The sequence below is a fragment of the Saccopteryx bilineata genome, chromosome 3 (genome assembly GCF_036850765.1).
Source record: "Saccopteryx bilineata isolate mSacBil1 chromosome 3, mSacBil1_pri_phased_curated, whole genome shotgun sequence".
NCBI classification, from domain to species: Eukaryota; Metazoa; Chordata; class Mammalia; order Chiroptera; family Emballonuridae; genus Saccopteryx; species Saccopteryx bilineata.
In genome coordinates, this window is record NC_089492.1 from 187,220,329 (window position 1) to 187,242,861 (window position 22,533).

The 22,533-nt window shown below is 38.1% G+C and overlaps 1 protein-coding gene and 1 non-coding gene across 9 annotated transcripts in view; one reads left to right on the forward strand and one right to left on the reverse strand.

Moving 5' to 3' along the window:
* PRP4K (pre-mRNA processing factor kinase PRP4K) overlaps window positions 1-22,533 on the forward strand; it is a 47,289-nt gene that overhangs the window by 12,578 nt on the left and 12,178 nt on the right. For all 8 annotated transcript variants that reach the window (XR_010730395.1, XR_010730397.1, XR_010730398.1 and 5 more), the window contains exons 3-10: window positions 2,365-2,541; window positions 12,130-12,285; window positions 13,634-13,715; window positions 15,087-15,297; window positions 17,736-17,809; window positions 19,430-19,520; window positions 20,309-20,456; window positions 22,246-22,383. Coding sequence is in view for 1 of the 8 variants with exons in the window: in XM_066268390.1 (XP_066124487.1) it covers window positions 2,365-2,541; window positions 12,130-12,285; window positions 13,634-13,715; window positions 15,087-15,297; window positions 17,736-17,809; window positions 19,430-19,520; window positions 20,309-20,456; window positions 22,246-22,383 (1,077 nt within the window). In the remaining 7 variants the exon portion in view is untranslated. The remainder of the gene's footprint in view (window positions 1-2,364; window positions 2,542-12,129; window positions 12,286-13,633; window positions 13,716-15,086; window positions 15,298-17,735; window positions 17,810-19,429; window positions 19,521-20,308; window positions 20,457-22,245; window positions 22,384-22,533) is intronic.
* Window positions 1,994-2,100, reverse strand: LOC136332707 (U6 spliceosomal RNA). The gene has a single exon (XR_010730868.1). It is a non-coding gene; the product is annotated as a U6 spliceosomal RNA (small nuclear RNA).

Here is a 22,533-nt window from a genome sequence, read left to right on the forward strand (position 1 = left end):
TTTTATTTTTTACCAATAACAAGAAAATTCTTATTTGTATAATATATTTGGTCAGTTCTTTTCTCATAAAGTCTTGTGATTCTCTCATGAGGTAGAGTGACTATCAGGCTTAATTTATAAAAAAAATTAGATTGGTTCTATTTATTAGGATCATGGAAGTAATAAGTAGTTTAAGGCACAAAAGGCATTTTGGTAGAATGGGATGGGAGTTGTTTAGTCTAAACAACTTTAGAAACAGATTTTTAAATATTTTTAGTCAGTAATTAAGCATGTAAAATTTTTGGCCAAATTTCACTTAAAAGAATGTTGGCTTAGACTGTGTAAGGATATGCATTCTTGGCCCATTTATTTTTGCATATTAACATTTACTGTGTATGCTTATAAACTAGAATTTGTTATATTTTTCAAGAAATTTCAAGAATACTTTTTTTTTTTCTTGCGAGGTAGAAAGGGAGAGGATACATAGGGCAGGGTCAGGCAGAGAGGAAGGGAGAGATGAGAAGCATCAACTTGTAGTTGCGGCACCTTTAGTTGTTCATTGATTGCTTTCTCATCTGTGCCTTGACCAGGGGCTCCAGCTGAGCCAGTGACCCCTTACTCAAGTCAGCAACCTTGGGTTTCAAGCCATCAACCATGGGGTCATGTCTGATCCCACGCTCAAACTAGGGACGCTCAAGCTGGTGAGCCTGCACTAAAGCCAGCAACCTTGGAGTTTTGAGCCTGGGTCCTCAGTGTCCCAGGTTGACGCTCTATCCACCTGGTCAGGCAAGACTGCTCTTTTCTTTTCTTTTTTTTTTTTTCCAGATAGAGTCAGAGAGAGGGATAGATAGGGACAGACAGACAGGAACGGAGAGAGATGAGAAGCATCAATCATCAGTGTTTTTTTTTGTTGCAACACCTTAGTTGTTCATTGATTGCTCTCTCATATGTGCCTTGACCGTGGGGCTACAGCAGACCCAATAACCCCTTGCTCGAGCCAGCGACCGTGGGTCCAAGCTGGTGAGCTTTGCTCTAGCCAGATGAGCCTGCACTCAAGCTGGCGACCTTAGGGTCTATAACCCGGGTCCTCTGCATAGCAGTCCGACGCTCTATCCACTGTGCCACTGCCTGGTCAGGCAAGACTGCTCTTTTTAAAGAGCTCTATTTTAAGACATACTCTTGAATCTAAGTTACACTGTAATGAAATGGCCTGCTCCTTTAACACTCCTGCATTGAGGCTGTTGTTAGTGTTACTGTTTATGTTATGGAAAGTATTTCTTAATGATCCTAGTCTTTAAATTATTTTAATTACAGAAGAAATAGTAATTAGAAGTTCAAATAATGCAGAAGAATGTAAATTCTCTCCCTCTCTACTCTTCCACTACCTCTGCTATAACAGCAACATTTCATAATGTAGATGTGCCGTAATATATCTAGTCATTTCTGTTGTTGAAACTGATGAAAATTCGGGTTGATTCCAGTTTTTCATGATTGTATGCCAAAAACCCCGTGTATTATATGTGAGGTTTCTTTGTAAAATAGATTCACAGAAGTGAAATTGCAGAGTCTTAAGGTTACATGCATTTACATTTTAGAAAGTTACTGTCAAATTTCCTCTGTTCTAAAGTTAACATTGATTGTAAGATGCTGTTATATGTAATTGATAATATTAAAAATAAGACTTGCAAAGATGTCAAGATTTAGAAATAAAACAGTATTTAAATTTAGGAAATGGAATGTGATCATTCTGGTTGAAGTTTTGAGTTGTTTACCTGGAATTATAATCAGTGGCTTTAACCATAAGAATTATGGTTATAGTAATTATGGTTGTAATAATTCAAACTCTGAGACCAGAGTAAATAGGCTTTTTTTGTGTGTGTGTGACGGCTATGACACTAAAATGTGATTGTAATCGTTTCAATTTGTTTCATTACAAAACGTGTTAATTTGTGTTTACTGTCTTTAGTTTAGCATTCCCTTTTTTTTTTAACATTGTAAACATATTTTTATTTATTTAAATATGGAGCGCTTCATACATTTGCATGTCATCCTTGTGCTGGAGCCATGTTAATCTTCTCTGTAGCATTCCGATTTTAGTATATGTGCTGCTGAAACAAGCAATGTGAACATTTATTTTTAAAGTTATTTTTCTTCTAACAAACATTTTGGAAAGAGAACTTTTTCTCCCATAACATTTTTGCATTATTCCAAAAGTTATAAACATTAATGATAGAAAATTAGAGTAAGACCTAAAAGCACAAAAAAGGATTTTTAAAAATCACTGTAATCGCACGTCTTTTCTTAAGATGTTCAGCACATGTAGAAGGGATTCATTTATTTTGATTTATTTTATTTTTCTATTACTTTGTATTTGGTCCCCTTAAGAACACGACCTCGGGATGATATCCTCAGTAGACGTGAGAGATCAAAAGATGCCAGCCCGATCAGTAGGTGGTCTCCAGCCCGGAGAAGAGCAAGCAGATCTCCTGTTAGGAGAAGGTCTCGCTCCCCGCTCAGGCGCAGCAGGTCTCCCAGAAGGAGGAGCAGGTCTCCTCGGAGAAGGTAAAGATATGTTACCCTTTTGTCATTAAACTCTGAATGTTTTGTTTTCCTTCATATTTAAATAAATGAGTGTTCATTAAAAATTCAGTCTTTTATTTTTATTTTATTTTATTTATTTTTGTTGGTGGGTGACATCAACTCATTGCTCCACTCTAGTTGTGCATCTCTTGATTGCTTCTCATACGTGCCTTGATCAGGGATTGAACTAGCAACCTCTGGCTTGAGCCAGCAACCTCCAGGATTTGAATGGGCAAGTTTGGTGCTTTGGGTCAAGGCTTTATCAAAACCTCAATAATTTTTTTTTTTTTTTTTTTGACAGAGATAGAAGGATAGACAGAAAGGGAGAGAGAGAGAGATGAGAAGCATCAATTCTTTGTTGTGGCTCCTTAGTTGTTCATTGATTGCTTTCTCATATGTGCCTTGACCATGGGGCTACAGCAGACCGAGTGACCCCTTGCTCAAGCCAGCAACCTTGGGCTTAAGCCAGTGAGCTTTGCTCAAACCAGATGAGCCCGCGCTCAAGCTAGAGACCTCAGGGTTTTGAACCTGGGTCCTCTGCGTCCCAGTCCAACACTCTGTCCACTGCGCCACTGCCTGGTCAGGCAAAACCTCAATTTTTAAAAGTAGGGCATCATTTCTCTTATTTGATAGATAAATACTAGAGCTAGGCTTAGGATTTTTTTTTTTAATATAACTGGCAGACTAGATCATAGGGTAATAAATAAGTAGCCCAGCTTCCTGCCTGTCTTAACAGTTCAGTAGTTCTTTTTCTGTGAACTTGTGTTTGGTCCCTTTAAGAATACAGCCTCAAATGGTATCTTCAGTAGGCGTGAGAGACTGTTTGAGCAAAGATCTATTTAATTCACAGGAGTTCAACCATTTTATGTGAAGCACATCTTGTCAGTAGTTTGTTGTTAATCAAAAAAAAGTTGGCTTTTAAACCAGGGATTCAATTTAAAGTAACATATATTAAATATTTTAACCTAAAACATAAATGGATGTTCATTTGCCAATCTTTTAACATTTTTAACTGAACTAATACAGGAACATAGTTTAAATAGACAGTACACCAAAAGCTTATATTACAACCACTGGCTCTATCTTTACATACCTCTATTTTGTATCCTAGATTTCTAAAGTAGAATTGCTTTGTCTAAGCATGTGTATGCTTAAATTTTTTCAAGTTATTGCCATATTATCTTTGATTTTCTACTTTGGACAATTAGTTTTTTAATGTTACCCCTCATTTATTTTCTCTTTTGCCTGATTTCATCAACTTTCTGTATGCTTCCAGACATAATCATTATTGTGATCGTAGGCATGTTGTTTCTTTCCGAGCAAATAGTGGGGGAAGTGGGGAAGAGAAGTCCTTCATTCTAATGCTTCTAGCCTTCTTGCTCCAAACTGACTGATAGGCCTGCTTATATACTTATCATTGTAGAATTTGTTTTTCCGTTTACTTGGTATTCCTGTTTTCCTTTTTGTTGTGATTCCATTTCCTGTGTCCAGTGTCTACTCATGTTTTATATCCTTGCTTTGGTAATGACTCTCCATAGCTTTCTGAGAAAAGTGCATGGAAAGGGGCCTTACACTTTGGGGTCTATGTCTCTAAAAAATGCCTTTTATTTTCATTGCAGATGTCTCAATGAACAGAATTCTAGGTTGACATTTTTTTAAAGAATCTTGCAATGTCATTTATTATCCTGAAAAAGAATTTTGAAATTGTTAGTACACTGTTTTCTAGTTTCCTTTAATGCTTTTGAGAAATCCTATTCTGATACTAGTTTTTCTAGTACAGTGGTACCTTGAGATACGAGTTTAATTCATTCTGTTACTAAGCTCATAAGTCATTCAACTCATATATCAAACAAATTTCTCCCATTTAAAATAACTGAAATGGATTTAACTCATTCCAGCCCTGTGAAACATCCCCAAACCATCCTAAATTATGAAAAAAGACATGATTTTAATTAAGAAACACACATGTATACTTTACCAATGCATACCAAAATATATAAAATAAAAGAAAAAAGTGTTATTTAGTACTGTATTCTTACCTTGGAGACAGACGAGTGTGGCTAATGGAGGTGAAGGGCGGAGCAGGAGGGAGGGAGGAAGGGATACAGGCACTGTAGACACGTAAACTAAAACTGCACTTTCTTAACACTAAATGTAAACTAAAACATTTTCTTTACTTTAAACAAAACTAAAACTGTACTTTCTTTACTGAAAATGAAAGCACAAAAACTTAATTGTGAAAAAATGCACTTTCTTAACTTTAAACCTAACCTAAGCTTAACATACTTATTTTTCATTTAATCATCACCTGTTTTTGCCTTGGTGGCTGTACTTTCGGCACTTTCACTTGCAGGACATTGAATAAAAATCTTATCCAAAGAGGTTTGCTTTTTCCTGCCTTTTAAAATGTTACAGAAATGTGACAAACAAATGTCATTAAAAAGTGCTGAAGCAAGAGCAGTTGGAACTTTTTCTGGGTGTTTCTTTTCAATGAAACTTGAAAGCTTCTCCCACATTGCCATGTCTTTAATTTCACTTGTAGAAATCACTTCCTCCGACTCTACCTCCTCCTCACTACTCATCTCTTGCAGAAGCTCCGTATGTTGCATCATCTGTAGCTCCTTCAACTCCTCAGTTGAGAATTCCTCCTCATGTTCCTTGACAAGCTCGTTTATGTCACCCTCATCTACCTCCAGACCCATCGACTTTCTGAGGGACACAATCTCCTCCAACGCTTCTACCACGGTCTCGGTCTCTGGTTCGAATCCTTCGAAGTCCCTGTCTGCAGCAACATCAGGCCATAACATTTTCCATGCCAAGTTGAAGGTTCTTCTTGTAATCTCTTGCCATGCCGAGTCAATAACGCGTAAACATATCATGATGTTATAGTGATCTTTCCAAAACTCTTGAAGGATTAGATTCTTGGTCACCTCAAAGCAGCAGTGGAACAAGTGCTTTGTGTAAAGCTTTTTAAAGTTGGAAATGACCTGATCCATAGGTTGCAAGGTTGAAGTCATGTTGGGTGGGAGGTAGAGGACTTTCATGAATTTGAACTCATCGAGAATGTCATCTTCAAGACCATGTGGGTGGGTGGGTGCATTTTCAAGGATTAGTAATGCTTTCATCGGGAGTTTATTTTCTTTTCTTTTTTTTTTTCATCTTTCTGAAGCTGGAAACAGGGAGAGACAGCCAGACAGACTCCCGCATGTGCCCGACCGGGATCCACCCGGCACGCCCACCATGGGGCGACGCTCTGCCCACCAGGGGGCGATGCTCTGCCCATCGTGGCGTCGCCATGTTGCGACCAGAGCCACTCCAGCGCCTGAGGCAGAGGCCACAGAGCCATCCCCAGCGCCTGGGCCACCTCCGCTCCAGTGGAGCCCTGGCTGTGGGAGGGGAAGAGAGAGACAGAGAGGAAGGAGGGGGGGGTGGAGAAGCAAATGGGCGCCTTTCCTGTGTGCCCTGGCCAGGAATCGAACCCGGGTCCTCCGCACGCTAGGCCGACGCTCTACCACTGAGCCAACCGGCCAGGGCCGGGAGTTTATTTTCTTGAAGATATTTTTTCACTGCAAGACCAAAGACAAGATTTACCCATTCAATAAAAACCGCGTAACCGGCCCTGGCCGGTTGGCTCAGCGGTAGAGCGTCGGCCTAGCGTGCGGAGGACCCGGGTTCGATTCCCGGCCAGGGCACACAGGAGAAGTGCCCATTTGCTTCTCCACCCCTCCACCGCGCTTTCCTCTCTGTCTCTCTCTTCCCCTCCCGCAGCCAAGGCTCCATTGGAGCAAAGATGGCCCGGGCGCTGGGGATGGCTCTGTGGCCTCTGCCTCAGGCGCTAGAGTGGCTCTCGTCGCAACATGGCGACGCCCAGGATGGGCAGAGCATCGCCCCCTGGTGGGCAGAGCGTCGCCCCTGGTGGGCGTGCCGGGTGGATCCCGGTCGGGCGCATGCGGGAGTCTGTCTGACTGTCTCTCCCTGTTTCCAGCTTCAGAAAAATGAAAAAAAAAAAAAAACCGCGTAACCCATGCCCTATAATTGGTGCACCACATAACCTGCAGTTTGTCTTTAAGAATCTTGTGAGTCTTAAAGGCTTGAGGATTTTCAGAATGATACACTAGCATTGGCTTTATCTTACAGTCACTGCTAGCATTTGCACACAATGCAAGGGTCAGATGGTCTTTCATGGGTTTTTGGCCTGGCAGCTTCTTCTCCTCTGCAGTGATGATAGTCCTCCGGGACATTTTTTTCCAAAACAATCCTTTTTCGTCACAGTTGAACACTTGTTGGGGGATGTTGCCTTCCTTTGCAATAAGCGCAGCAAAACGTGCAATATACTCTTCAGCTGCCTTAACGTCATCACTCGCAGCTTCACCATGCCTCACCAGAGTGGATGCCAGATCTCTTGAAATTTTCAAACCAGCCGTGACTTGCCTTAAACGTATCTTCTGCTGTCTCTTTTGATGTTGATGGTTCTTTCTTCTTCAAGTTGCCATAAATAGTACATGCCTTTTCGCATATTAGTCTCCATCACTGTATCTTCTGCCAGCTCTTTCTCTTTCATCCACACCACCAGAAGCTTCTCCATTTCTTCATGGATATTTGTCTTTAATTGGGACAGAATCGTAGTTCCTTTCGCTGAATTTGCACTTTTGATGGCATCCTTTTGTTTAAGGATGATACAAGTTATAGATGTATTGCAGTCGTACAGCCTTGCCAGTTCAATCACTCGTACACCACGCTCATGTTTTTCTATTCTTGCTTCTATCAACATTATTCTCTTCTTCTACTCAGCACTGTCCTTTACACTCACTTTCTTTAGCCCCATGATAGCTCACAAAAAAAGTTAATAAAAAAATGCAAAAATGATGCAAGAACGAGTGCAGTGAATGAGATCCGACTTGATTCTGCGGGTAACATGTGAGAAAGAACAAGATGCTGGTGTTGTGCTGCCAATACTGGACCCGTGTGCTAACACATCAACTAGAAGCAGCATACCGAATCGTGACTTGTATCTTAGAATTTCACTTGGATCTCAAAAATACGGACGGAGTCGCAGCTTGTATCTTAAAAAATTTGTATGTTGGTCTGCTCGTATGTCAAGGTACCACTGTATTTTGTATTTCTGTTGTGTCAATTGTTATCTCTCCACTCTCATTTCTAATTTTAGTTATTTGAGTCCTCTCTCTCTTTTTCTTGGTGAGTTTGGTTAAAGGTTCATCAATCTTGTTTACCTTTTCAAAAAACCAGCTCCTAGTTTCATTGATCCTCTGTATTGTTTCTTTAGTCTTTATGTCATTTATTTCTGCTCTGATCTTTATTATTTCCTTTCTTCTACTACATTTAGGCTTTACTTGCTGTTCTTTTCTAGTTCTTTTAGATGCAGGGTTAAGTTGTTTAATTGAGCTTTTTCTAGCTTCTTAAAGTGTACCTGTAGTGCTATGAACTTTCCTCTCAGTACTGCTTTTGCTATGTCCCATAAATTTTGAGTTGTTGTATGCTCATTGTCATTCGTTTCTAGGAATTTTTTTATTTCTTCTTTGATCTCATTGTTAATCCATTTGTTATTTAATATGCTATTTAGTTTCCATGTGTTTGAGTATTTTTCAGTTTTTCTGTTGTGGTTGATTTCTAGTTTGATGCCATTGTGATCAGAGAAAGTGCTTGATATGATTTTAGTTTTCTTAAATTTGAGACTTGTTTTGTGTCCTAACATGTGGTTTATCCTAGAGAATGTACCTTGAGCACTTGAAAAGAGTGTATATCCTGCTGGTTTAGGGTGAAAGGTTCTGAAGGTATCTATTAAATCCAGTTGATTTAGTGTGTCATTTAAGGCTGCTGTTTCTTTGTTAATTTTTTTTCTTGAGTATCTATCTAGTGATGTTAGTGGAATATTGAAATCCCCTACTATTACTTCGTATAGTATTGCTGCTGATCTCGCCCTTTATATCCAACAATGTCTGCTTTATATATTTAGGTGCTTCTATATTAGGTGTGTAGATATTTGTAATGGTTATATCTTCTTGTTGGATTGCTCCCTTTATCATTATGTAGTGGCCTTCTTTATTTCTTACTATAGCCTTTGTTTTAAAGTCCATTTTGTCTGATAAAAGTATTGCTACCCCAGCTTTTTTTTTTATTTCCATTTGCATGAAATATTTTTTTCTATCCTTTTACTTTCAGTCTATGTGTATCTTTTGTTTTGAGGTGTCTCTTGTAGACAGCATATGTATGGGTCCTGTTTTCTTATCCATGCAGCTACCCTATATCTTTTGATTGGATCATTTAGTCACAGCTTGTATCTTAAAAAATTCTTATATTGGTCTGCTTGTATCTCAAGGTACCACTGTACTTGTCTCCCCCTTCTCCCCTTCTCTTTTTACAATAAGTGTTCCATATTCTGAAATTTCACTATAATATGCCTTAGGTTGTGGCTTTTTCTTTCCATATATTTTGCTGGGCACTAGATAGACCCTTTTAAGTAGGATGATTATGGTTGCCTATTCTGGGAAATCTTCTCTTTATTTTTGTTTGCTTTCTTTCCCATTGTTTTCTGTTTTTTCCCCATTGGATCTTCTATATTATTCCACTGATTTTTTTTGGTGTTGTTTTTCTTACTGATCTTTTATGTTTGTCCTTTTGTTCTACTTTCCGTCTAGATTTTCTTATTCTACCTTCTTACCCTTCCATTGCATTTTTTCCCTAAGCTCATATATATAAATATGTATGTGTATGTATGTACGTGTGTATGTATATACACATATGTATGTGTATATATCAGGTCTACCAGAAAGTTCTGTCTGTTTCTATCACAAGTTTTGACACATAAGCACATGTTTATTTGGCGCATGTGTGCCTCTCCAATTTTATCACTTAATGTATATATACTGATGTAGCAAATTAACTAAAACAAAGTTGATTCACATTAGTTTTATGTGTGAAGCGATAGTGTACCCATGGCTACTGAAAAAGTTCATTTACGCCACTGTAATTTTTACGAATTTCAACAAGGAAGAAATGCTACAGAAGCATGTAGAAATTTATTGAAAGGGTTTGCTGAAGGTATAGTTTCTGATAGGACATGCAGAAGATGGTTCGAAAAATTCGAAACAGGTGATTTCAACCTTTCTGATAAGCCACGTTCTGGGTGACCATCTTTAATTGATGACGACGTTGTTAAAACCATGTTGGAGCAAGATCCTTTTCTGACAACATCGGAGATCACAGAAAGGCTAATTCAGCTCAGCAAACCATTTCGGACCATATTTGGAAGATAGGATTGGTGTGGAAATATTCAAGATGGGTGCCACATGAATTAAGTCAGAAGAATTTGGATGATCGAGTCGTCATATGCATATCTCTGCTTGCTTGGAACAAAATCGAACCCTTCTTGAACCGGATGATAACTGGGGATGAAAAGTGGATTACCTACGAAAACATCGTAAGGAAAAGGGCATATTGTGAACCCGGAAAACCTAGCCCTTCCACCTCTAAACCAGATTTGACTCTGAATAAGAGAATGTTGTGTATATGGTGGGACATTCGAGGACCAATACATTATGAACTTTTAAAACCGAACGAAAAGCTCAATTCAGAGAAGTATTGTCAGCAACTGGATAATTTAAAGACAGCAGTCCAAGAAAAGAGGCTGGCGATGTTCAATAGGAAGAATATCATACTGCATCATGATAATGCCAGGCCACATGCTGCTTTGGGGACTCATCAAAAAATTGCAGAACTAGGCTGGGAAATTCTGTCGCATCCATCATATTCCCCGGACTTAGCACCCTCCGACTATCACTTGCTTTTGTCCTTACAAAATTTTTTGAAGGGCAAAAAATTCAAAAATGAAGAAGATATCAAACAAGCACTGGTTCAATTTTTCACATCAAAAGGTAAAACATTTTTCAAAACTGGGATATACAAATTGCCCTCACGCTGGCAAGAAATCATTAATAATAATGGCAATTATATTATTTAATAAAGTTTATTGACGGTAAGAAAAATTTGTATTTTGTTTTATTCCAAAAATGGACAGAACTTTCCAGTAGACCATATATATATATTCTCAAGACATTGTTGGTCATTTATTTTTTTATAATATTTTACTTTGTTTTATGGAACTAGCACCTGTTATGTCAAAGATATGAGTTCTGTGAAGTGTTTTTCTTTCTAGATTTGATCTGTAACTACTCTTTGATTTGCATAGTTCAGGATTTTGTTGGCATCTTGGCTATGTCTCCTCACATTATCTTTGAAGATTTTCTTTTTAATTGTTCCTTTTACTGTTCTTTTAATAAGGTTTCAGAAGAAATCTGAGATAAAACATGGTGGTCAGTTGTAACAGAATTTGCCAATCTTTTGTAGACTCACAGCCTGTATATTTGGAGTTCCTCATCTTTCTAACATAAACTTCACCCTTAATGCTTAAATTATAATAATAGTTTCTGTTTGTTTAACATGAGGCATTTATAAAAATGTCTGAGGACCATATTAATTAACTTAGGTTTTTTTGTCACATTTGTCTTTCCCATACCTTATCAGTAGCAATCTTTTTATAAGTCCAATTTATTAAAAAATCATTTATATAAAATAAAACTTGCCCTTTTGGGTATAGAGTTATATGAGTTTTGACAAACAACTGTATAACACACAATGAAGGTAGAGAACATTTACATCACCCCCATTGTTCTCTGGGCTCTTTTGTAGTCAGTAAGTAGGGTAGCTATGTTTTAGTTATTTTCAGTTAAGCTGATAATTTCAATCATTCTGGTACTGTTATTTTTGAAAAGTATAAGCTCTGGCCAGCTGGCTGAGTGGATCGACTGTTGGCTTTGTATGAGGATGTCTCAGGTTCAGTCCCGGTCAGGGCACACAAGAGAAGCAACTGTCTGTTTCTCTTCCTCTCCCTCTCCCTCTTTTTTTCCTCTTACCCTCCTGCAACCAGTGGCTCAAGACTCAGTTGGTTTGAGTGTGTCTTCCTCATGTGCTAAAAATAACTCAGTTGCGAGCATCAGCCCTACCAGGTGGATACCAGTTGTGCCACTTGCAGGAGTGTCTCACTATCTCTCCTGTCACTTAAAAAAAATAAAGAGCCTGACCAGATGTTGGTGTGGTGGATAAAGTGTCGAACGGGGGTGTGGAGGACCCAGGTTCGAAACCTCGAGGTCACTGACTTGAGCACAGGATCACCAGCTTGAGCGCAGGGCCCTGTCTTGAGTGTTGGATAATAGACATGACCCCATGGTCTCTGGCTTGAGCCCAAAGATTGCTGACTTGAAGCCCAATGTCACTGGCTTGAGCAATGGGTCACTAGCTCTGCTGTAGCCACTCAGTCAAGGCACATATGAGAAAGCAATCAATGAACAACTAAAATGGTGCAACAAAGAATTGATGTTTCTCATTTCTCTCCCTTCCGGTCTGTCCCTATCTGTCCCTCTCTGACTCTCTATCTCTGTCAAAATAAATAGAAGAAAAGTACAGAAAGTTTCCATATACACTGCTCCCTATATAACACAGCCTCCCCAACTTTAACCTTAAAATATATATATTTTTTAATCTTTTCTCAAATAGGGACAGAGGTCGGAGGAGCAGATCACGTATGAGGAGGCGGTCTCGATCACGGGGTGGTCGTAGACGGAGGAGCAGAAGCAAAGTAAAGGAAGATAAATTTAAAGGAAGTCTTTCTGAAGGAATGAAAGTTGAACAAGAATCATCATCTGAGGATAAGTAAGGGAAATTTTTCCATAATGTTGTTTTTCCAGTTTAGAGAAACACTGACTTAAGTCTTTATTTTCCACCTGAGTATTGTAAGTGAGCCCATTTGTTTGGTTCTGGATTTAAACGTTAATGTTTCATGCAGATTTTACAGGTTTTATGGCAGAGCTCATGGCTTTCTGGATTTAGATGTTTTGGTTTTGGCTAGAGTGAATGGTATTCATTACTTTATCATGAGTTTTCCCTTCCTTATTTTTATTAGGAACAACAGATATATTAGATAGTCTTGCCAATCTTAATTACCAATTTTTTGGAGGAAATTTTTATACTAATTTTAGACTTTTTTGTTTGTAAAATGATAGATACTTCGCAACTGAGGCTATCTGGTGGCAGGTATTTATGTTAAAATATGGAAAATACAGAAACATTTCAGTGTCTTAGTAGCATAGCAGGGACATTTTTTTAAATGTGAGTTGTCTAAATAAAACATCTCAAAAATAAATAAGACTAATTCAGAGCATTGGTTCTCAACTGGAGATGATTTGCCTCCCCATTGGTCAATATCTGAAGACATATTAGGCTATCAGTGGTTAGAGACCAGGAAGACTGTTCAACATTCTTCAGTGCGCAAGGCAGTCCCCATAATAAACTGTCAAAATCTCAATAGTGCTGAGGTCAAGAAACTGATTAGACCTAGGTAAAGAGAAAATTGAACTGGGGAAAAATGTTATACATAAATTCTAACATCTTCAGAGTACAACAGTTTGCTTACTCTTCTGCAGTGGACATTCAGTGGACCATAGAGAAGGCTGCCCTGGGAGGGATCGTAAATATTGTGGAGGTGTTCTTTAGTGGACAGCTGGGACTAGTCTGGGTTAGATTGTATGCAGATGTTTAACATGTGCATTTTTGATGGGGAAAGATCTACAGCTTTCAAAGGGTTCTGTGACCCAGAAAAGTTACCCATTTACTTATTTGTCCTAGCCCTCTTGTTTTATAGGTGTGAAAACTGAGGTTAGAGGGATGAAATGACTTTTAATAATGCTAAGGTTGTGGCAGAGCCAGGGATGACATTTTTTTAAAATAAGGGTCTTTTCTTTTTTTTCCAATTTTGATGCCATGAAACATGAGAAAAATGAGACACAAAAAGTTAAATTACTTGATAGGATTTCAAACCAGACACTGTGAAACAGTTTAGAAACAAAGGTAAAAAGAGTAAGATTGCTTAAGATTTCTGCTCAAACTTATTGATGTGATGCCCAACATTTCCTAGCTTTTATTTTTAAAACATATAAATTATGGTTTTGGAATCTCTAAGAATGTTTAAAATTAATTATATATATGTGTGTATGTTTTTAAGTCTTGAAGATTTTGATGTAGAGGAAGAAGATGAAGAGGCCCTAATAGAACAGAGAAGAATACAAAGGCAAGCAATTGTTCAGGTACATGATTTTAGTAAATTTTTTATCAGTCCTTCTTAAGTAATCAACACTTTAGTAAAGTAAGTTTTTTACTTTAACAAAAAAGTGATAATAGTAGCAGTTCGATAATAGGTCTTGGAAAAAATTATAGTTTCTTAATAAAATTGAAATGGTTACCCTTTTTGTTTTACATAAAATTCTGATATAAACCTCTTTTGTAAGACAAAAACATTCGAAGTTTATTTTTTTAAGTTAAAATTTTCATAAATTGGAGGAATTTCATTTGAAAAAAAATGATGCTTGTTAACTATTTGAAAGAAAAACTTTAATGTCTAATAAAATGGCAGATTTTCTAATGCAAATGTGATTGTTTAAATGGAGCATGTCAAAAATAGTTTTTTTGGTTGTTTTTTGTTTGATGAATTTTATTGGGGTGACACTGGTTAACATTATATAGGTTTTAGGTTTTAGATTCTACAACACATCTCTACTCAATGATATTAAGACTTGATGTAGTTTTTTAATGATAAGGTGAGGTTCCTTGGAAGATTGTCAGTTCTTCCTTGGCCATTCTGAGAAAAAGGCATGGCCACTAGATCTTTTGTGGATGGCTATTCCTGTAAAGTGCCTTCTGTCATCATTATTAGCAGAACTTTCTTCTAATGATAGGAAGATAAATGATGGAGTTGAGAAGAACAATTCTGAAAGACATGAAAAATGTTGAGATACTGTAAAGCAACAGTGATAGCAAGCAAAAGGAAAGGACAGTCATGGCAGCTCACCTAAACACACATAGCGAACCATAAATCAGGGACTGATATGTCAGTGACAGAAAAAACTTAAATCACTTGAGACTATAGGGCAAAACAAAAATTCGAGAGGAAACTTAACTTTTTGGTCACTGATTAAATGATTGTTGAAATTTCTTTTGTTCTTGCCCAGCTCCACAATCCCTTACCTCCTGCCCTTGGGGCCAGATATGCTTCAGTACTCCGAAATATTTGAATTTTAGGAAGCTAATATGTTGCGTTTGTGTATTTAGCCCCATCAGTGGGGTCTAGAAGAGCACCCCATCATTAAATACAGTGGTATTTCTACAGTGCGGCATATTATGTTCACTCTGGGAAAGATAAATAAGACTATAAATAGTGTTACATCTGTTTCAGTCAGCTTTGCCACCTAATGAATGTGTACCATACATAGAAAAAATGTTTTAGAGTTTTGTGGATGTTGAAATTGTAAGGGATTGCAGCTCTGCTTCAGTTAAGGCATCATCAATACCTTTTGAAGGGCTTTAACATTATTTGACTCTTTTTTATATAGCACTTCTTAGCAGATATATTTAGATAGCATCAGACTCTATGAAAATAATGCATTGTATTGTTATTACAGAAATATAAATATCTTGCTGAAGATAGCAATATGTCTGTGCCATCTGAGCCCAGCAGCCCCCAGAGCAGTACTCGCACACGGTCACCTTCTCCAGACGACATTCTGGAGAGGGTAGCTGCTGATGTTAAAGAGTATGAACGGGAAAATGTTGATACATTTGAGGCCTCAGTAAAAGCCAAGCATAATCTAATGACAGTTGAACAAAATAATGGTGAGTAAACTGGATTTTTGTTTTGACCATGGTTTTCTCTGAATGTTTAGTTCTGTAACTTCATGAGAGAGATTGATTTGGGATGGGGAAAGTGGAATGGATTAGGAATGTCATTCCTCTAAACTTAAGTAATGCAATTTTAAATGTATCCCAGTGAATGTTCTCTATAAATGTGTTTTATTATATAGTTTACATAACCAGAACAGTATATTAAATTCCCACATAGTCATCTTGCTAAAGTATTTTAAAGCAATTCCTAACCATGATTTCATTTCATCTGTAAATATTTCAGTTTGTATCTTTGTTAAAGACTTAATGGTTGGTTTGAATCAAAGTTCAAATAACATGCACATGTTATATTTAGGATACTAGAAAGCCCGGAGGTCATACAAAATGACCGCTGTTCTAGATATTATAAATTGTAATTAAAATGATTTATGCAAAGGTGTCTGCTAATTCAAACTGAATTACCCAGGGCAGGCGGCGAGGACGCCCCTTTGCTTACTGCCCCACGGGGTTTCCCCCTTCTACTTGCTTAATTGCTTAAAGTAGAGTGCAATGAAGGAAACCACTGGTGGTACATTTCACTAGCTCAATAAATAAAGGTGATTTAAATAATAAAATGTTAATTCACATGTCAAAGATCTTTTTGTACACAACATTTCTTGTGTAGATCTTTCCATCATTTTTAAGCTCGCCTTGCAGAAGACCATCAATTATTTTTAATTTTACGTCTGTTCTTTCACGGACTCTTGAACAGGCAACATAAAGTTGACCGTGTCCAAATGCAGGCTCAGGTAAAAAAAATGCCAACACGCTTAAGCATTTGGCCCTGAGACTTATTGATGGTCATAGCAAAGGCAAGTTTTACAGGAAATTGTCTACGTCTCAATTGAAACGGCAACCCTGTTTGAGATGGAGCCAAATCAATTCTTGGAATGACATGTATTTCACCTTTAGAGGAGCCAGTCAAAGACTTAGCTATTATGACATTATTTTTCAATTGGAGAACCTCTAGTCTTGTACCATTGCAAAGACCCCTTCTGGTGTTAAGATTTCTTAACAGCATAATAATTGCTCCAATCTTTAACCTCAATTTGTGAGGTGGCATGCCAGAAGGCGGGACTATATGAATGCCGTGGCAACTTCACCCCATTGGCTAGTACAGTTACACAAGCATCCAATAAGCTATCGGCGACAAACAGACACTTAAGCCGCATATAATAAAGATATACCAGTAAGTTGGTTTCTATTGTTTTAAGTCTTAGTCTTAATAGTTTTTTCCTCCATTCCCCTCTCTTGCCTTCCTGCCATTTACTTTGAAGATACCAGGACCATGTATGCTTTAACTTTTCCATTCTGATTTTTTCTGGCTACATTATTGTGTCTATTATCTGATTTCTTCTGTCCTCAGTATTTCTTGTAAACTAGTAATTAGAGTTAGAGACAAATGGATTTAGGTTTCAGGTTTTTATTTTTTTTATTTTGGCAAAAATAGTACTTCATAAGTGGTGGTGTGTACTTGCATCATCCCATTGGGTAGCAGGTGGTGTGTGGTTGTCCTAAGTTTTCCATTTGTTGGTTATTCAAAATGTAGTTTGTACAGGAAGGCAGTGTGAATGCTTGATTATTTTCCTTATTGACCAGTTTTTAGCATAGAAGAGAGTTGGTGCTCTAACAGCCTCCCTAGATGACTCGTGAGGTTTGTTGGGGGTTAGTATCATTTTGTACTTGTGTTTCAATCCATTGCTGTCACTTTTCTTTTTGAGGCTAAGATTGTTCTCTCTTCAACTGAGGTGGAGCCCTTTTAAGTTGGTTTCTAATGTCTTCTGACCCAAATCCTGCAGTATTTATTTAATACAGCTATTTTACTTTCTAGATTCAGGGTCAGCAAGCTTCCTGTAAAAGTTCTGAAATGTACCATTTTAATGAAAAGTGGATGGTATATATATATTTTAAATGTAATAAAGTGATTTCAATTGTGTTTTGTGTGTGTGTGTGTGTGTGTGTGTGACAGAGACAGAGTCAGAGAGAGGGACAGATAGGGACAGACAGACAGGAAGGGAGGGAGATGAGAAGCATCAATTCTTTGTTGCAGTTCCTTAGTTGTTCATTGATTGATTTCTCATATGTGCCTTGACCAGGGGGCTACAGCAGACCGAGTGATCCCTTGCTCGAGCCAGTGACCTTGGGCTCAAGCTGGTGAGCTTTGCTCAAACCAGGTGAGCCTGTGCTCAAGCTGGCGACCTCGGGGTCTTGAACCTGGGTCCTCCACATCCCAGTTTGATGCTCTATCCACTGCGCCACCACCTAGTCAGGCTCAATTGGTTATTAACAAAAAACTAATGTACAAGAGGAAAAAATGTTTGAATTGCTATTATTTGTACTTTAATTTGAATCTATTCATTTTTCAAGTGTTAATGCTAATTTCTATTAAGGGTCATCTCAGAAGAAGCTGTTGGCACCTGATATGTTTACAGAATCTGATGATATGTTTGCTGCATATTTTGATGTAAGTAACTTTAGGTTACAAAAATACAATTATTAAACCAAAAAATATAGGTAACAAATATGTATTTGTGTGTGTGGTATGTACAGAGAGAGAGAGAAAGCAAATTAAGAAACATTGACATTTGGACAACTGAGTGAAGGGTATCTGGAAATTGCTAGTTTTGCATCTTTTCTCTAAGTCTGAAATTAAGTCAGAATTCGAAAACAAGTACAGCAGAACAGTTTGAGAGCTTTATACATGTTAAATACCAAGTGACTTAAAGGTGTAGTTACTTTTTTGAAACAACTTTTTTCTTAATTTACAAACTGTTTGTAGTGGGGGTGAGACAAGATGATGTCACTAAGTTCCAAACATTATTAAAACAAGAGTTCACTATATTGTAAGGTGATGGAGAAGTGAGGATTTGGAGCCTATAGAAATCATTGAAGAGTTGGATATAAGGAGTAGGTTAACCATTTTTATCAGTGCCTTTTCTTGAAAATGTTTTAAAACTAATATTCAAAAGTAAGGTAACATGAGAAATAGGAAGTTTTGGTAAGAAGAGGTGGGAAGGATAAATGTATAATGGACATTAAAAATGAGTAGGATAAGCAGCCAGTGCTCAGAACCCAGCAGATACTGATAATTGGTTTAAGTGATATATTACATACATATTTTGCAACAGCAACACCAAAAAATGGATTAAGAGAGGATGAAATGATTATTGAGCCATTATTTCTCTGGATGATACTAAGGATCCTTTGGATATCATAGAGAGTGATATGAGATAAAGCCTCTTCAGAAGTACCAGATACTTCTAAGTTCCCTCGCAGGCTCACTAGTGCAGCCAGGCACATCTCATATGTCTGGGAGGAGATCAAGGGCTGTTACATGGACAAGGCAGTGAGAGAAATGTGACAGTTGGTAGAAGAGTTGTACACTGATTATTAACTGAATGCCCATCTGTAATTTTTGTCCTCTGTCAGTAGCTATAGAACATCAGATCTGGTTTGAGTTTTTATTTTTATTTATAATGTCCTAGTTGTATTCCAAAAAAACTTTAGGCCCTGGCCGGTTTGCTCAGTGGTAGAGCGTCGGCCTGGCATGCAGGAGTCCCAGGTTCGATTCCCAGCCAGGGCACGCAGGAGAAGCGCCCATCTGCTTCTCTACCCCTCCCCCTCTCCTTTCTCTCTCTCTCTTCGCCTCCCACAGCCAAGGCTCCATTGGAGCAAAGATGGCTCGGGCACTGAGGATGGCTCTGTGGCCCTCTGCCTCAGGTGCTAGGATGGCTCTGGATGCAACAGAGCGACACCCCAGAGGGGCAGAGCATTGCCCCCTGGTGGGCGTGCCAGGTGGAACCCAGTCGGGCGCATGCGGGAGTCTGTCTGACTGCCTCCCCGTTTCCAGCTTCGGAAAAATGCAAAAAACAAAACAAAACAAAACTTTAAAAGATGCTGTGTTCATTTTTTTTCCTGTGATGCAAGGGACTCTGGTAATCACATTCCACCTATCCCATTTACATGATTTGGCATAAAGTGTTTTATTAAATTACAGCTGGTTTCACCCATTTTTATTTTAAAGAAAGTGCTTTAAATGTCTGCCTGACTACTGGGTAAATAGATCATGTTGCCTCAATTTCAGAGTGCTCGTCTTAGGGCTGCTGGCATTGGAAAAGATTTTAAAGAGAATCCTAATCTCAGGGATAACTGGACTGATGCAGAAGGCTATTATCGTAAGTTACAATTGTTACTGATTTTATAGTTCATTGTAACATTTTGTAAAAGTATGTGGCTTGACACAGTCACACATTGAAGAGCTCTAAAAGTCACATCATAGTGCGGTACCTAAAAAGTGTGGCTTATCTAGCAACTGCTGAAGCCGTGTTGTATTTCAGTAAGCAGTACAGAAGCATCACAGGCTGAAGTGAGGTTAAAGACTGGATGTGGAGCCTAATTCTATTAACCAGTTATTTTCAGTTGTGAGGTAATCCTTCAGGAGGAAGGAGTGCATCACTTGCTTGTCTCGATCTGATACCAAGACAGACAACATATAAGGAACTGAGGTTCAAGACTGGATGTGCAGCTTAATTCTATTCACCAGTTATTTTCAGTTGTGAGGTAATCCTTCAGGAGGAAGGGGTGCATCACTTGCTTGTCTTGATCTGAAACCAAGACAGACAACATACAAGAAACTTGGGATACCTGTCATGCAGTATTTGTTGTGTAGGAATACAGTTGGAAACAGTTCAGCCACTTCCCTACTCAAGTGTTAAAACATCAGCCTTTGATAGGACGCAGAAACTTTCCTTGTAAGGATTGGAAGTGAGTATTCAATTTTAATCACATTATGAAAGAGAGTGACCAGTGTTGTCTAGGAAACCAAGCACACAACAGTAGAATTTGACACTTGTTTTAAGTGACTGCACTGTGTTTTCTACTTTTTAATTTATTCCATGCATCTCATAGTTTTGTTTGGTAGTCTCTTTGGTCAAAATTCTTATTTTTTAATTCACTCTTTTAGGTGTGAACATAGGTGAAGTACTAGATAAGCGCTACAATGTGTATGGCTACACTGGTCAAGGTGTATTCAGTAATGTTGTACGAGCCAGGGATAATGCAAGAGCCAACCAAGAAGTGGCCGTAAAGATCATCAGAAACAACGAGCTCATGTAAGTTCAGAAAAATATGTGATGGAACCTTTAATAATACAGGTATTCCAATAATGAAAATATTTTTAAACACCATTTAAAAAAAGTAACAGTTTTTATAACTGCAATTGTAAAATGACAGAAGCCATTCTTTTTGACTGGATTTTTTATTTATATTAAGGTTTTATATATGAAGTAATAGAACTCTAGACTGATTTGTATTTAATTCATTTCCATGTATTTTAGTATGATGCATTTCAGTACCTACTCTGCACTAATATCAACTTAGACTTCTACTGCTTGTCTATGGTCATCTTTTGCTGTGAATATCTTAAATTTAAGATCAGAGGGAGAAATAAAAGGGTTATATTAATTAGTTGCCACTGATTGGCATGTGGTAGCCTGCAAAAAGGGAACGCTGGTTCATCAGATAGTTCTGGGAATTATTTGTATCTTTTATCTGTTGCCTTTTTTCTTTAATAGAATAGAGTGACATACACCAGCTTGAGCGTGGGCTCATGTGGTTTGAGCAAAGCTTACCAGCTTGAGCCCAAGGTCGCTGGCTTGAGCAAGGGTTTACACACTCTGCTATAACCCCCGGTCAAGGCACATGTGAGAAAGCAATCAACGTACAACTAAGGTGCCGCAATGAAGAATTGATGCTTCTCATCTCTCTCCCTTCCTGTTTGTCTGTCCCTCTCTCTCTGACTCTGTCTCTGTCACACACACAAAAAAGAATAGAGTGATGTGATCACCACACACATCTTTTTATTATTTAGTGAGGGGAAGGGAAGGGAGGCAGAGAGACAGACTCCCACATGTACCCCAACTGGGATCCACCTGGCAAGCCCACTAGAGGGCGACGCTTTGTCCATTTGGGGTTGTTGCTCCTTTGTTCAGCAATGGAGCCATCTTTTTAGTGCTTGAGGCAGAGGCTATGGAGCCATCCTCAGTGCCCAAGGCCAACTTGCTGGAACCAGTTGAGCCAGGGCTGCGGGAGGGGAAGAGGAAAGAAGGGGAGGGGTGGAGAAGCAGATGGGCGCTTCTCCTGTATGCCCTAGACAGGAATCGAACCTGGGACATCCACACCCTGGGCCAACGCTCTACCACTAAGCCAACTGGCCAGGGCCACCACACACACATCTTAACACTTAATCTGTACCACACGCTGAGCTAGTGTTGAAGTCAACTTACTATCTGTTTTGAAACAGTAGAAAGAAAAAAAAACACTAAAAAAATGTAGCTTTATAATAGAGTTTTGAGTTACTCTAGGCTTAGAAAGTTCTTTGTTTGCTTTGTTTTGATGATTATCCCAAACCCCTGTATTATAGACACTAACATTTTAAAATATAACTTATTGACAAACTATAGCTAGAACTTCATAGGATAACTAAATATTTATATTAATATTTAGACATTTCTTTAATTAAACTCTTAAGGAATCAAGACTGTATGCAGTGTGTGGTTCCACTTTTGTTAAACAATATTTACATCAGGACTTGAAAACAAAATTGCAAGATTGATTTCCCTCCAAGCAAAGTGGGTTTATTTTTCCAATGCTTCTGTTTTGTTGATTGGTTATTTTGCAGATTAGCTTCATGAAAACAGTATTTGACTAAGTATAAAGCATTATATAAATAATACAGAGGCTTGTCATTCCTTAACAGATTTATTATTAATTAAAAAAAAACAAAATAAACTAACACATCACCTATGGTACATGAGACTGGAACTAGTAAATATATAGTATTTAGTTTTCTGAAATTCTGGATGTATTTTATTTTGACCTAATTTTCTTTTTTAATTTCAGGCAAAAAACTGGTTTAAAAGAACTGGAATTCTTGAAAAAACTTAATGATGCTGATCCTGATGACAAATTTCATTGTTTGCGCCTCTTCAGACACTTTTATCACAAACAGCATCTCTGTCTCGTATTTGAGCCTCTCAGGTAGTGTTAAAACCTGTACACTAGACTGAAAATGTAGTGTCTTCATCTCAGCCAACTTCACTGTAGATTAAGGCTGTGACAGATTTTCTGGCTAGTTGATATTTGTTGTTGTTAGCTCTGCTTTTTATTTTTTTAACTTTTGGTTAAGAG